Source organism: Enhydra lutris, unplaced genomic scaffold (genome assembly GCF_002288905.1).
Source record: "Enhydra lutris kenyoni isolate GAN:26980312 unplaced genomic scaffold, ASM228890v2 scaffoldscaffold5, whole genome shotgun sequence".
NCBI classification, from domain to species: Eukaryota; Metazoa; Chordata; class Mammalia; order Carnivora; family Mustelidae; genus Enhydra; species Enhydra lutris.
Genome location: NW_019154089.1, coordinates 36,164,729 through 36,178,286, shown reverse-complemented (window position 1 = coordinate 36,178,286; position 13,558 = coordinate 36,164,729). Strand labels below are relative to the sequence as shown.

Below are 13,558 nucleotides of genomic sequence, written 5' to 3'. Positions count from 1 at the left end.
CTTGCTCCTGGTTTCCTCCAGACCTTGTCCCATCCACCTTTTCCCTTTGCTGACTTTGCTTTGTGAGCTTTCACTATAAGAAGTCATAGCATGAGGATGACTATATGCTGAGATCTAGGAGTCCTCCTTGTGAATCACTGAACCCAGAAACGGTCTTGGGGACCTCAGGCGATAAGCCGAGATATCACATGCAACGATAATCCTTTACCAATGTCTTAAGATTATATAGCTTAAACTAGTGCTGTCCAGTAGAAATAGAACATCAGTCACATACGTAATTTTAAATTTTCTTGCAGTCACATTTTGAAATGTAAAAAGAAACAAGTGAAATTAATTTCAAGAATAATTGACTGACTCTTGATTTCAGCTTGGGTCATGATCCCAGGGTCGTGGATCAGTCCCCACGTTGGACTCTGCATTCAGCGCAGAGTCTGCTTGTTCCTCTCCTTCTGCTCCTCCCACCACTCGTAGGCTCTCTCTCTCTCTCTCTAGCTCCAAAGTAAATAAATAAAGTCTTTAAAAAAAATAATATATTTTTAAACTCAATATATAAACTATGAACATTTCAACATGTAATGATATCAATATTTATTGGGATATTTTACGTTCTCTTTTTCATACTAAGTCTTCAAAAACCAGTGTGGATTTTACACAAGTGGCACATCTCAATTTGGACTAGGAACGTTCCAAATGCTCACTAGCCACACAGCTGGCTCATAGCTGCCACTTGGACAACACGGGCTTAGAGATTAATGGCAAGGGCTCTGGAGACAGAGCATCCAGATGAGAATTCTGGTTCTACCATCTACCAACTGCATGACCTTAACCTCTCTATGTGTTAGTTTCTTTACCTACAAAATGGGAAGAGTAATGTTAGCTACTTCATAAGTTTGCAGGGGTTTTCCAAAAATGAATAAATCTAAAGCAATATCTGGTCCATATAGGATTTTGGGTGAATGCTGGCTGTTACTCTTACTGTCCAACAGTTTTGCCCTTGAGATCAACTTGTCCAACTCCTCATTCCACAGATAGGAAACTAAGGCCCAGAGTTTGAAAGGTCCTGGTTTCGAAAGTAGAGGCTCTAGCTACGTCTCCTTTTGATGGACTCCCTGTCTCCTGGCTGACTCTCAGATTGGATTGGCCGATTGGTCAGAAAACCAGCAGCAACAGGCTGCCCCTGGGTTCTGCAATCCCTTCTTGATTGCAAAATAGGGCTACTGTTTGAGATTGGCACTGCGCTGATGGGGGCTGGGCCTCCCTTCTCCTGCCCCCATCTGAACCCATCAGTTGGGCTGGCTGACCCCATCGTCAAGTCCAGCGCTTACTCAGCAGTGATAGGGCTGGCTTCCATTGTTCTGGCTTTTTACAGCCCTCCTTGTTTATTACCTCATGTTCTATCTTCCTCAAAGACACAGAGCATCAGCACTTTTTAGAAAACCTTCTTTAAGTCATCAGTAGTCCCTACCTACCCACCAAACAGGTAAGTAGTAAGCTCCCTAAAAAATGGTGAAGAGGCATTGAGTGCCCACTTACCTGGGACTCTGTAGAGCACAGCCTCAGGCTGGAAGCACACTGGCTTCTGATTCCCCTACACCGTCTGTCTCTACCCTTCCTTTCTTGAAACCCAATGCAAATCATTTACTCTCCTGTGATAAGCTCACTTAGCATCGTGCACATGTCTCAGATCTTACTAGCTGCTAGAATCAGACCAGTTTTGTGGGCTTAAACTGTTAGTATATGCTGACCTGAAGCTCCCCTTATTCTAGATGTTAAATAGTGTTTTATTTGACATTTATTTATTTAATATCTACTGAGCATCTTCTATGTATCAAGTCCTGGGCAAAGTTTTGGGAATGAAGCCTTTGTGGACCCTGTGACTTGATGTAGAAAGTAAACAAGAAATGATGATGAAGGAAAACAAAGGGTTGATATAGAAACCATCAGACATTCTAGAAACAATACTAAAGCAAGGGGACCTGAACAGAAGTGGAGACCTGAAACAGGGTAGAAGTGAATGAGTTAAGGAGAGAATGTGGAGTGCTCCCAGCAGAGGGAACACAGCTGAGACAAAAACCTGGAGGTAAGAGAGAATGGCATGTTGGAAGAAAGGAAAAAAGACCCAGTACAGCTGGGGTAGAGAGAATGAGAAGAGTGTGGCTGGACTTTGAGGACATTGTCTAAAGCACTAAGGAATTTGGACTTCAACCTGAGGCCGAGAGGAAAAAGCCTGGTGGAGAATAACATCTTTCAAAACACAGGGTTCTGGGAACAAATCAACTAAATGAGCTCAAGAGGTGGGTGGTGAAAAGACTGGGGCATGCTGTTTCCATGTTTGCCTTCATGTTCCCGGTGTGAAGGCTCAGCCCTCTTGAAAGTAGTGCATAGGTGGTACGCGGTGTCCACCACGCTCCACCGACCACAGCCACTGTCCGTGATGCCAGCACTCCCGAGTTTCTGGAAGCACATGCTTTCCTTAGACCCTTGGAACTGGAGAGCCACAGAGACCATCACCGAGAGACTGCCAAAGACTCTTGTTCAACCATTGGACCAGTTGAGACCCAGAGAAGGAAAGTGACATGTGTGTGGCCCCACAGCAAGCCTTAGGCTTCTGACTCCTCCTTATTTCCCCCAAAGAAACTGAACACCAGGGCTGGGACCAAGAAGAGGCAAGTCAGGCACAGAAGGCGCCAAACTGAAGGAGGCCCTCACGCTTGGGGCTTGGCTGTGCACTTGTTAGACCCTAGGGGCTTACTGGCCTCATTCTACTCCTGGCTCTGTAGGACACACATTGAGGACAGAGAATGAAACTTTCAGAAAACTCTCTGATGTCTCTCATAGTGTTTACATGGTGCCAGACACATATTTTGAGGGTCACTAGATGCCTACTGATAATGAACAATGGATTTCTGACAGACTGATAGGTGTACAGACATTTGTATCTGTGGGTAAACACAACCTTCAAAAGACAAGGAGCAAAGCGAGGACTGCCCGAGATTAAAGTCTAGAGATCTTGATTCTGGTCCCCACTATGCCACCGATTTACTGTGGGAACGTGGCAGACCGTTCTCCATCTCTAAGCCTCAGTGAAATGGGTGGTTAAATAACATTTATTGAAGGGGCACCTGGGTGGCTCAGTGGGTTAAAGCCTTTGCCTTCGGCTCAGGTCATGATCTCAGGGTCCTGGGATAGAGCCCCACATCGGGCTCTCTGCTCAGCAGGAAGCCTGCTTCCCCCTCTCTCTCTGCCTACCTCTCTGCCTACTTGTGATCTCTGTCTGTCAAATAAATAAATAAAATCTTCAAATAACACTTATTGAAAACATACTTTGTGTCAGCCGCTGTTCAAATACTTCTGCACTTTAACTCATTTAAAGACTTTCTGGACTTCAATGTTCCCTTCAACAGGCTGTGGTTTTTTGTTTTGTTTTTTTTAAGATTTTATTTATTTATTTGACAGAGAGAAAGAGATCATGAGTAGGCAGAGAGGCAGAGAGAGGGGGGAATCAGGCTCACTGCTGAGCAGAGAGCCCAATGCGGGGCTCGATCCCAGGACCCTGAGATCATGACCTGAGCCGAAGGCAGAAGTTTAACCCACTGCGCCACCCAGGCGCCCCCAGGCTGTGGTTTGAAGTAAGAAAGGCTTTATGGAGAATATGGGACTTGAAACAGAACTTCCAAACTCCCACAAGGACAAAATCCCCAATCAGAGGAAAGGCATGCTATCTCAAGGCACTTCTGTGCCAGAAGACAGGATCGCCTGCCTCAGAATCACCTTTGGGACATACTTGAAAGCAGATTCTCAGCCTCTGCCCCCCGAGATTCTAATGCAGTGATTCTGGACTGGGGTCTGGGAATCGACTAGAAGCTTCCCAGGTGACTCTGGTAGTTGGGCAGTTTTGGGAAGTACTGATCCCAATACATTCCCCTCTCTATGAACACGATTGTACCAAGACAGCCCAGACCTAGAGCTGCCTACCTAATCAACGGTATCTCCAAGCAGAGAAATGAATTTTTTGGTTGATTAATGCAACAAGTATTTAACACCTGTGCTCTAGGCTCTGGGCCAGGTGATGATTATGGTCCCTACTCTCAAGGAACTTCTGTTCTAGGTCTTTCTCTTATTTTAGAAGCAAGTCATCTAGCCCGAACCAGAAGGGCTTCAGGAGGTCATCAGCTAATCCATCATTACACAGTTGGGGGAAACCAAGACCCAGAGGGGGAAAGCAACACATTCAAGACAACACAGTGAGCAATGTATTTTCTGCTCACAAATGGGCTGAGATATCCCAGTGTTCTCTCCAGGAGGGGGCTGCTTTCAAAATCTGTGGGCATCCACTTTTTGCTTCCCCCCCACCTTTTTTTTTTTTTTTTTAAGGATTTTATTTATTTATTTTAGAGAGCATGCATGCACAGGGAGAGGGGAAGAGGGGGTGAGAATCCAAAGCATTTGTCTCCCTGAGCTCGGAGATCATGACCTGAGCGGAAAACAAGAGTCCCACCTTCAAATGACTGAGCCACCCAGGTGCCCCCACTCTTTGCTTCTTAAGCGGTAAACCTGCGTGGAGCAAATGTTCCTAGCAGTCTCACCGCAGATCTTGCTGTCATTTTCAATCCTTAACATCCCTTCAACTGGAATGAAGGAAGGAGGAAAGAGGAAGGAGGGAGTACCACAGGGTGTTTTAAAACCTAGGAGTAAGAAATGTCTCCTAGGATTGAGCCTTCCATCGGTTCTTCAGTTAGAGTTTAAAGCCCTCTCCCCTGGCTGTGCTGGAGGACATTGTGCGTGCCTCCACCTGCACTTTAGTGCCTAAAGAAGAGGGGGCAGCCTCATAGGTCCACAAGGACCCGCTCCCATTTCTGCCCAGACTTGCTTATGTCACTGTCGCCCGGAGCCTAGGGGGGAGAAGGTGGGTAAACTGTGCCCGCCCCTGAAATGCCAGCCGCCCTGCGATTGGCTACAGGGACTCCGGGCCGGCCGCGGATTGGTCATTGCTGAGGGCTTGAAAGGTGGCTGAGGGCATCGGACCCCTCAGACGGCGGTGGCCCGGGATCAGACAGCGTCTCAGGCAAGCACCAGACGCGCCCCGTGCCTGCCATGGCCCGGCTGTTGCGGGCGTCCTGCCTTCTCTCCCTGCTCCTGGCTGGCTTCGTCCCGCCGAGCCGGGGGCAGGAGAAGTCGAAGGTGAGTGAGCCTTAGGGGTGGGGGCCCGGCGGGACGAACAGAGCCCCCAGGCGTCCGTCTGTCGGTGGCGAGGCACCCGTCTTCCCGGGCTCCCCTCCAGGAGGGGCAACATCTGGTGCGAGGACCTTAACCCCAGTTCCTCCCTCTCCGCCTCCGGGACCCCCGCCCGGCGCGCCCCTATCTTTGCAGTTTTATCTATGGGAGATCTGAGTGCCCTGGGTGGGCAGAATGAATAGGGAGGAGAGTCACCCTCGCCGAGTTGACCCCGTCTGCCCCACAGCTGCCTCAGTGTCGCCTTGTTACGGGCATGCCAAGCCGGTCCCCAGCTACTCCCCTCCAGGCGGGCCTGAAGTGGGCGGGGGCACAGAAAAAGGCCTAGAGACCGCATCTCTGCTGGCTGCGGAGGTTCCCAGGGGAGACTGACAGGCAAGGAGAAAGGGAAGGAGCTAGGTGGTCCCGGTCTTGGAGAATTACGGCGAGGGCTCTTCTAGCCCAAGCATTAACGCAGGTAGAAATGCCCGCTTGGATTCCAGGGCGTTGGTAGAAGAGGCAGACATCCGTGACCGAAAGCACTCTGGATTGGCAGTGCACAGTCCCCAGGACACTGGCTAGACCCTCAATCCTTTCTGGGCCTCAGGCTGTTCATCTGTGGGGGGCTGGGGTGGGGGCGGGGCGGGGTGGGGAGGGGAGGGGAGGGAAGTGAAGGTGGGGGGCACAAGGAAGCTGATGGTTTCCCGGGGAATGCTTGGGGAAGCTGCAAAATCCACCTGCTGCTCTGTGAAGGTGTGTTCTGGGGCAGCTTCTCCACCTGCCACCCACTGTCCATAGCAGCCCGAGCAGATCTGGTAGCTGGAGAAAGTTGGGGACTGCCAGCTCACAGGAGAGGCAGGGTTCTCCTGAGCCTCTGTCTATCCCCAGCAGAGTGTGTGACCCTTAGTTAGAGTGGGGATGCTGAAGCCAGGAGTGGGGTGACCCAGCCTGCTCATGTCCTAGGATAGTACATGCCAGAATGGGCCCAGTAGACCTCTCTTCTTCCTCAGGATGGGAGGCAGAAGCCTTTGGGTATAGACCCAAAGAGAGAGATTTTGTCTCCACTCTCCCAACACACATAACACACAGAGAGAGACACACACACACACACACACACACACACACACACACATACACACGCACATATACACACCCTACGTGCTTGTATAAGCTCAAGAGAAGCTTTGAGCTTCTGTCTTTCTAAAATCTTCTAGGGACCCCTGGGTGGCTCAGTTGGTTAAAATCTTCTGGGTCTTTAAGATCTTAGGAGTCCATAATCCTATTTCCAAAGTTCTATCCAATATCCAATTAGCCCATTCCAAGCACAGGATTCCTTCTGTATGTGTCTGTCCCCCCATCCTGTCCTGTCCTCCGCTAAATTCTATTCAGTCTGTTTCTCTTTGGGGTAATCTCTTTGGAGTAGATGGTTATAAAGGCATTTCTATGCCTCCTCCTTTGTATCCAGCCCTGTTCATTATCCTCAACTCAAAAGACATTTTCCAGGTTAGGGATGGGACTGAATGTCAAGATTGTGGTGTGGGGTAGAGCTGGGGGTGGGCAGGCCAGCAGCATGGAGTCAGCCCTTTACTCTCAATCTGGGGAAAGCCAGAGAAGATTGGGCTCTCACTCGAGAAGGCTGGAGGTAAGAAGGTGGATCCCATGAATAACTCATCATAGCTCTGTGTTATTTGCAGAACTCTGGGGAAGGAATAGGTGGATTCAAAGAGAACAGGATGGCTATGTCTAGAAAAGTCTTAGGGTGAGGTATGATCCTATCAGAGGCAGCCTATTAGGACTTGCTGACTAACGACAGTCTGGGCATTTCCATCTCTCCTCCCAGGGCCTTAGAGTTGAGATGTCCTAGCTCCGGATTCTAAGACTCAACCACCTACCTTACCTCCAACTCCAGGGCCAAGGGATAGGATGGTGGGGCACGTGAGGAATGGGATGGGCAGTAAGTGACCTTCTCGGAGGGATGTCTGCCTCCTCCCAGTTCAAAGGGAGGAGCTGGATAATGAAGGAAATCCTCCTTTCCTTGCTGTGTCCCATCTCCAGTCCAGCTTTAAGCTACCCAGGCTCCCTGTCCTTGCTGTGCAGAAGGACTCTGCAGAAGCTGGAGAGGGTAATGACCGCTGACGTGCGCGAGAGCCTAGTAACCGCTGGTTTCTAGGTGACTCAACCAGTCAGAGAGAATCATGGAACCATAGGCTGACAGAGATGAAGAGCCCTTAAGACAACACTGACTCTGAGCCTATCTGACAGGCGAGCCGCCAGAGCCCCGCAGAAAGGAAAGGAGGGGTCACGGTCAGAGTCACCACGGATGGTGTCTGAACCCACAGCCCTGGGCTCAGTGGCCCGGGCAGACAGCTTGGAGTCTCTGTCCTCATCGCTTCTCCCCAGAGACACCTTGCAGCAGCCTCCTCTTTCCTCTGTCTGGAGATCCTCAAAGCCCTCTTCACAATAACGGAGGACCCTCAGGGCCTTTCCCCTAGCTGCCGGCAGAATAATCACTATCTCCTGATATGGGGATTTCTCTCCTTGAGGCTTTCAAGACTGTTCTGATCTGCGCAGAAATTCCCACAGCTGTTTGGGGACAGGTGGCGTTATCCTTGCCTGTCAGCCACCTGAGGCTCCCAGAGTGAAAGTGACTCACACCCCCAGGGCCACAGAGCCAGCGAAGACTAAAAAGCCTAGCCTAGTGAGAGGAGAGTCCCCTCACCCCACCCCCATCCTGAAACTGTGCTCAGAGGCAGATTGTCCTGTTTACAAGCTTCTGTTATTTGGACAACCTGTTGAAGGCTTTTGTTCTCGTCAATTCCCAGAATTTGCCTTTGGATCAGGGTGGAGGGGAAGAGCTGGAGGGGCAAGTGGGGAGTCTTTGCCTTCTGGCTGCTAGACCTCCTCGGCCAGCTGGGCCGGATGTGCTGTGCCCTGGTTGTTTGTGTTCAGCGGTGGAACTGACCCAGCTGGGGCCAGGGAGACAGGGGCTAGAGGAATGTGGAGCTTAGGTTTCGGACCTGCACCCGCCGGAAGTCACGGGGCATTGGCTGCCAATCTCATGGAAAACGGAATTGGCACTGAAGCCGAGAAGAGAGCTTGCAGCTCTCTGGGAATGGCTTGCAGGAGGGAGGCCTGTCTCACCTGGCTCAGCAGGCCTGAGACATTTTCTAGGCTGTGATGAGTTTTCTACACCCTCCTGGGGCCACACCCTGCCAACCAGATGAGTCCCTTCACCTGGCTGGGCCCAGATGCCTCACCTCAACAGCAAGCCTTCCAAGACCGATGGGGAGGAGAGGGTTTGGATTTGCTTCTCTGACTTCTACCACCCATCTCTCCTTATCTATAATGCTAGTTCATACTTCATTTGTTTATTGTCTGGGTACCTGTCTCCTCCCCCATCATGGCCAGAGATGACCCAATATAATGCTGGCCAACACTTTCCTTTCCCCTCATGACCAGCACTGCTGCTGATTGTGTGACTGACGCCAAGACACCCTTTCAAGAGTAGACCCAGGTTTTCGTCGCCTGTGCCAGAGCTGGGGTAGGTGGAGAGTGGCGTCCAGGCAATGCCCTGCTGGTTGGCACTGGTCCCACTCCTCCCCCTGCCCACTGCTGGTGATGCTGGCAAGCCATCATGGTTGAGCACGGCTGATCCAGTTCAAGGTTCTCATCTTATAAAAGAGGAAACTGAGGCCCAGAGAAGAGAAAGGGCTAGCCCCAGATCACACAGGGAGTTAGTGGCAGAGCTGGACATGGAATCCGCATCCCCACCTGAGTCCATTGTCCACTACTTGTTCTAGAAGGTCACTTGTTCGGGGAGGCAGGGTCGCAGCAGCTGGGCACAGAGGAAGGCATACCGGTCATCCCAGCTACAGGCTTACAGGGAACATCTCCCATGGGTGAGGCCCTGTTGGTTTCCCCTTGCCGGCACATGGAATCCTCCAGGCAGGCCTCTCCCCTTCCTGGCTCCTCCTACTTCCTTATATTGTAGCAACAGCCTTAGTTTTCCAGTCCTCCAGTCCTCCATATCTGAATCACCCCTCTGCACACAGGCACTTCCTCCTTTCTGTTCACTTCGTCCTTGGCAATGCTATCAGCCGGCCCACACTGTCCCCTGCCTGGCTGTCTGCAGCGGCAGCCCCAGGAACCTCCAGGAGCAACCCGGAGTAAGGCAACCTCCTGCCTCAGCACGGTCTCTCTCCGGGCCTGGCCAGTGTTTAGGCATTGGGCACAAGAGGCGACAGAATGGCCATGGAAGTAGGACAGCAGGGTTCCACACACCCAGCTGCTGATTAAGTGCTTTCATAAGCATTCCCTTGCCCGAGGAAGTAGACCTTGGTTCTGGTCCAGTTCTAGTTCTTAGCTTGGTCTTGGGTAAGTCACTCTCCCTGTTGGTATCTTTCATGATCTTGAAAACGGAGATGCCCGGGTTCCCTTCCAGCCCTAACCACTCCCCGGCACTGGTCTTCCTCTGTTCCAGACGGACTGCCATGCTGATGTGAGCGGCACCATCTATGAGTACGGAGCCCTCACCATCGACGGACAGGAGTACATCCCCTTCAAGCAGTACGCTGGCAAATACATCCTCTTTGTCAACGTGGCCAGCTACTGAGGCTTGACGGGCCAGTACGTTGGTAAGAGCCCACCCCTGCCCCCTGCTGTGGGGCTGTTTCTGCCAGTTAGGCCCGTTCTAATCACAGGAGTTTTTTCGGTCCAAGTGGGAAGGGGTGACCAAGATCACAAGATTCCAAGTCCTGTATCCCAACTCTACTGTCTTCCATATTTCAGTGAAGATGATTATATAAGCCTGAGGTCTGACTGCCTTAAGACATGTTCTAGAAGATTCCCAGTAACCCTTCATCTCTGGGGACCCCAACTGCCCCAAAAGCGGAGGGATGGAGGACATTAGGTCTGTGCCTGGGATGTTCTTCCAGGGGAGTAAGAAATGGTAGCTTTATCCTGGTGAGAATTTCCCATCTGCTCTCAGCTCCATCGGCCCTAGTGCTTCTCTTGGCTCCTACCCAGAAACTGGGAGTTAGATTGAGGCCCTGAGGACATGTGTCAGTGGCAATCCCAGGTGTTTGCCCCAGGTTTTGTGATCCTGGTAACCTCACTCCCCTCTGCTTAGCCAGGGCAGAGGAAAACAGCCTGAGGGAACAGGCCGACCAGAGGCATCTGACCCCACCCACAGGAAACTGCCATGGGGCTGAGCACAGTCCGCTGGCAGCTTTTCGGGGGAAGCAAGGGCGACCTGACCCTGCATGTCTGCCTGGCCATCTCAGACAAATTCCCAGAAGCAGAGTGACAGTGGGTTGGATGGCTCAGTGGGCTCTTGTCTAGAATCCTTCTTTCTAGACTTTGGAATAGAGCAGAGTCTGTTTGTGCGAGACATGGGCTGGGTGCTGGCACTGAGGGAACTGGGAAGCTGGGCCAGGGCCTCCATTTGATTCCCAAACTGCCAGGAAGTCTTCTGCCTTCTGCCCAGGGATGTATGGCTCTTGCTCCAAGGGACTCGATCCTGAGAGTCCTGGAGGAGCCATTAGCCTACAGGCCCAGTGGCAGTGAGCAGCTGACTGGTTTCTGGTTTGAGAAAGCGTATTGCTTTCTCTCCAGACCTCCAATGCAACCATACTGGAGTCAGGAGAATGGGGCTTGTAGCCCAGCATTGTCACGCTTGCTGAGTAATCTTCCCCCGTCAGGCCTCGGTGATTTCAGCTCACAGTGGGTGAGCAGGTGGAGGGGTGCAGACAAGACAGGGGTCATTGATAGTCTCCCTTCATCTCTGTTCTCTTTCACCCTGGCACAGAACTGAATGCACTACAGGAAGAGCTTGAACCATTTGGTCTAGTCATTCTGGGCTTCCCCTGCAACCAATTTGGAAAACAGGAGCCGGGAGAGAACTCGGAAATCTTACCGAGCCTCAAGTGAGTGTTTGCTTGCTTGGTGTCCTGAGAAAGCACAGTCCCCTGTGCCCCAGCCGAGGTGCCAGGGATCTCTAGCATTGGCCCCTGCTCATGATGGGTACTTAGCCACCAAGAACCATGCTCCCCTTCCAGGAACCCCGTTCGCTGGCATGAACGGAAGAGAGGTTGGAGACAGGGATGACTGCCTGCGTGTTCATGATGGGATGGTGGTGGGGCCGGGGGGTGTGGTGGGGAGAGTGTAGGCAGGGGACAGGGTTACTGAGAAGGTACCAAACCGGAAAAAGAAGCTTGCACACCCACACTATGCCTGTGCCCGTTCAATTTTCATCAACTCCCACTGCCTGGTGTGGGAAAAGTTCCAGATTCCCAACACCCCCTCCCTGCTCAATCCCTTCTAGTCATTTCTGAGCCCTAGGCCCATCTCTTTGGGACCCACATAAGAACATTCCTCGTAGGCATGTCCGACCAGGTGGGGGCTTTGTCCCCAATTTCCAACTCTTTGAGAAAGGGGATGTGAACGGGGAGAAAGAGCAGAAGTTCTACACGTTCCTGAAGGTGAGTGCGTGGCCATAACTGCGGGAGTCGCTGACCTGGCTCTGGACAGAGCTACAGCCACTCCCAGCTCCCGCCCTTGGGGAGACACAGCCCATGCCACCCTCCCCCACCTCTGGGCCACTGGGGGGGATTTCCTGGCATCTCTCATTCTAACCATCAAGCTTGGCAGACCCTACGATCGCAACAGCCCATTGTATAGATAAGGCCCAAGCAGGGCCCCAGAAGGGACAAGCTGCTAGAGTCCTACAGTCCGCTAGAGCCAAAGTTGGTCCTGGGATTCCATTTTCAACTCCGAAACTGGTGCTCTTCGCTCAGTGCCAGGCTTCTCCTACCTTCCCCTCTAACCCCTCGCAGAAGGCCTGGAGAGGGAGGGTTGGAAGGGCCCCAAGCAGGGTTGACACTCTTCTCATTCCCGCTGCAGAACTCCTGCCCTCCCACCTCAGAGCTCCTGGGCTCACCTGGCCGCCTCTTCTGGGAACCCATGAAGGTCCACGACATCCGCTGGAACTTTGAGAAGTTCCTGGTGGGGCCAGATGGCATACCCATCATGCGCTGGTACCACCGGACCACGGTGAGCACTGTCAAGATGGACATCCTGGCCTACATGAGGCGGCAGGCAGCTCTGGCGGTCCAGGGGAAGTAAATCAGGCCTGCCCCACCCCCTGTTCACCGTGCGGGGGCTGGGGAGGGACTCCGTTCAGGAAGGAATCCATTTCTCTAACTACGCCACACTCCCACCATAGACCCCTCACTATTACACAAGGCCCCAACCTGACCCAAACACATGCAAACAGTTGTGTCTGTACTGCTGTGCACGTGGGCATCTGCACACGTGCCTACAGGTGTGTGTGATGGTGTGTGTGCAGGAGGGAACACCACCTGTGTCTACCTGCGTGAATACGGGGAACGTGTACCATATGTGTACGCACAGCTCTGTGCTACGGAGAGTGCGGGAGAACACCTCCCCTTTCTCTCCTGTTCTGTTCGGGGGAGAACCATTCACTTTCAGCTGAACCCACGTTAAAACCAGCTCAAGCTCCAACTGTTCTGACCTAGACCTCAACTTGGGGGCCGGCATCTCCCTTCGCCTCCAGATATCACCACCACTTAAGTGCCCGGAAGTTTCTGGGCCTACCACACTGCCCAATCTCCCTCTTCTCCACCATGCAGCCTCTTCTCCTTCCTGAAGGGCCCTCTCGAGTCCCCTACCCTCCACCCCGACCGTAGTGCTCCCCTAGAGCAGCCAAGGCAGACGTTGAGAGCCAGGGCCACGTCCCCGTGTCAGGAATGGCATCTCCATGAAGGAGGGGCCCGAAGCCCTCATGGGCGGACCTCCCCTGAGCCTGTCTGAAGGGCCGGCCCTTAGTGCATTCAGGCTGAGGCCCCTGGGCAGGGATGCCACCCCTGCTTTTCTGGAGGACGTGCCCTTTCCCCTCACCCTGGTCCCTGGCATTAGACTCTTCCCTGTTTGCCCAGTAAAGGCCTTTCTGCAACAGCTGAGCCTACTGTGGTGCTTCCTCCTTGGGGCTGTCCTCACGGGGCTGGGTAGGGAGGGAGTTGGAGGGAGGAGAAAGGAAATGGAGGGAATGCTTTGGGCCCCTGCTGTTTGGTTTCTACCTAGACCCACTGTGCTTCTCTAACTTGGCATTTGGAGTTTACAAAAGCAGTTCCCATCCACACTCATTCCCTCCCGCAATTCTCCAGGAAGCTGGGGCTGAGACGAGGTAGTTCATGTCATGGGTGAGGAAACAGCCTCACAGAAGGGCCGGCCTTGCCCACTGCCTCCCAACATGTGAGGTCGCCTGACTCTCAGCCCAGACTTCTTCCATTGCCCCTGGGTGCCCCGCCCTCGGAGGGGCTCGGAATAG

General features: G+C 52.5%; 1 protein-coding gene across 2 annotated transcripts; it reads left to right on the top strand.

Annotated features, from left to right (window-relative positions):
* The first annotated feature begins 5,036 nt into the window (after positions 1–5,036).
* LOC111140869 (glutathione peroxidase 3) lies at positions 5,037–13,185 on the top strand. Of its 2 annotated transcripts, XM_022493103.1 has the most exons (6): positions 5,049–5,181; positions 7,523–7,549; positions 9,692–9,845; positions 11,018–11,135; positions 11,591–11,690; positions 12,112–13,185. In XM_022493103.1, the coding sequence occupies exons 1-6, from the start codon at positions 5,095–5,097 to the stop codon at positions 12,331–12,333; spliced, it is 708 nt and encodes a 235-aa protein (XP_022348811.1). In that variant the 5' UTR covers positions 5,049–5,094; the 3' UTR covers positions 12,334–13,185. The 2 variants fall into 2 exon arrangements, with proteins under 2 accessions (XP_022348810.1, XP_022348811.1); XM_022493102.1 differs by lacking the exon at positions 7,523–7,549 and having other exon boundaries at positions 5,037–5,181.
* Positions 13,186–13,558: the final 373 nt, after the last annotated feature.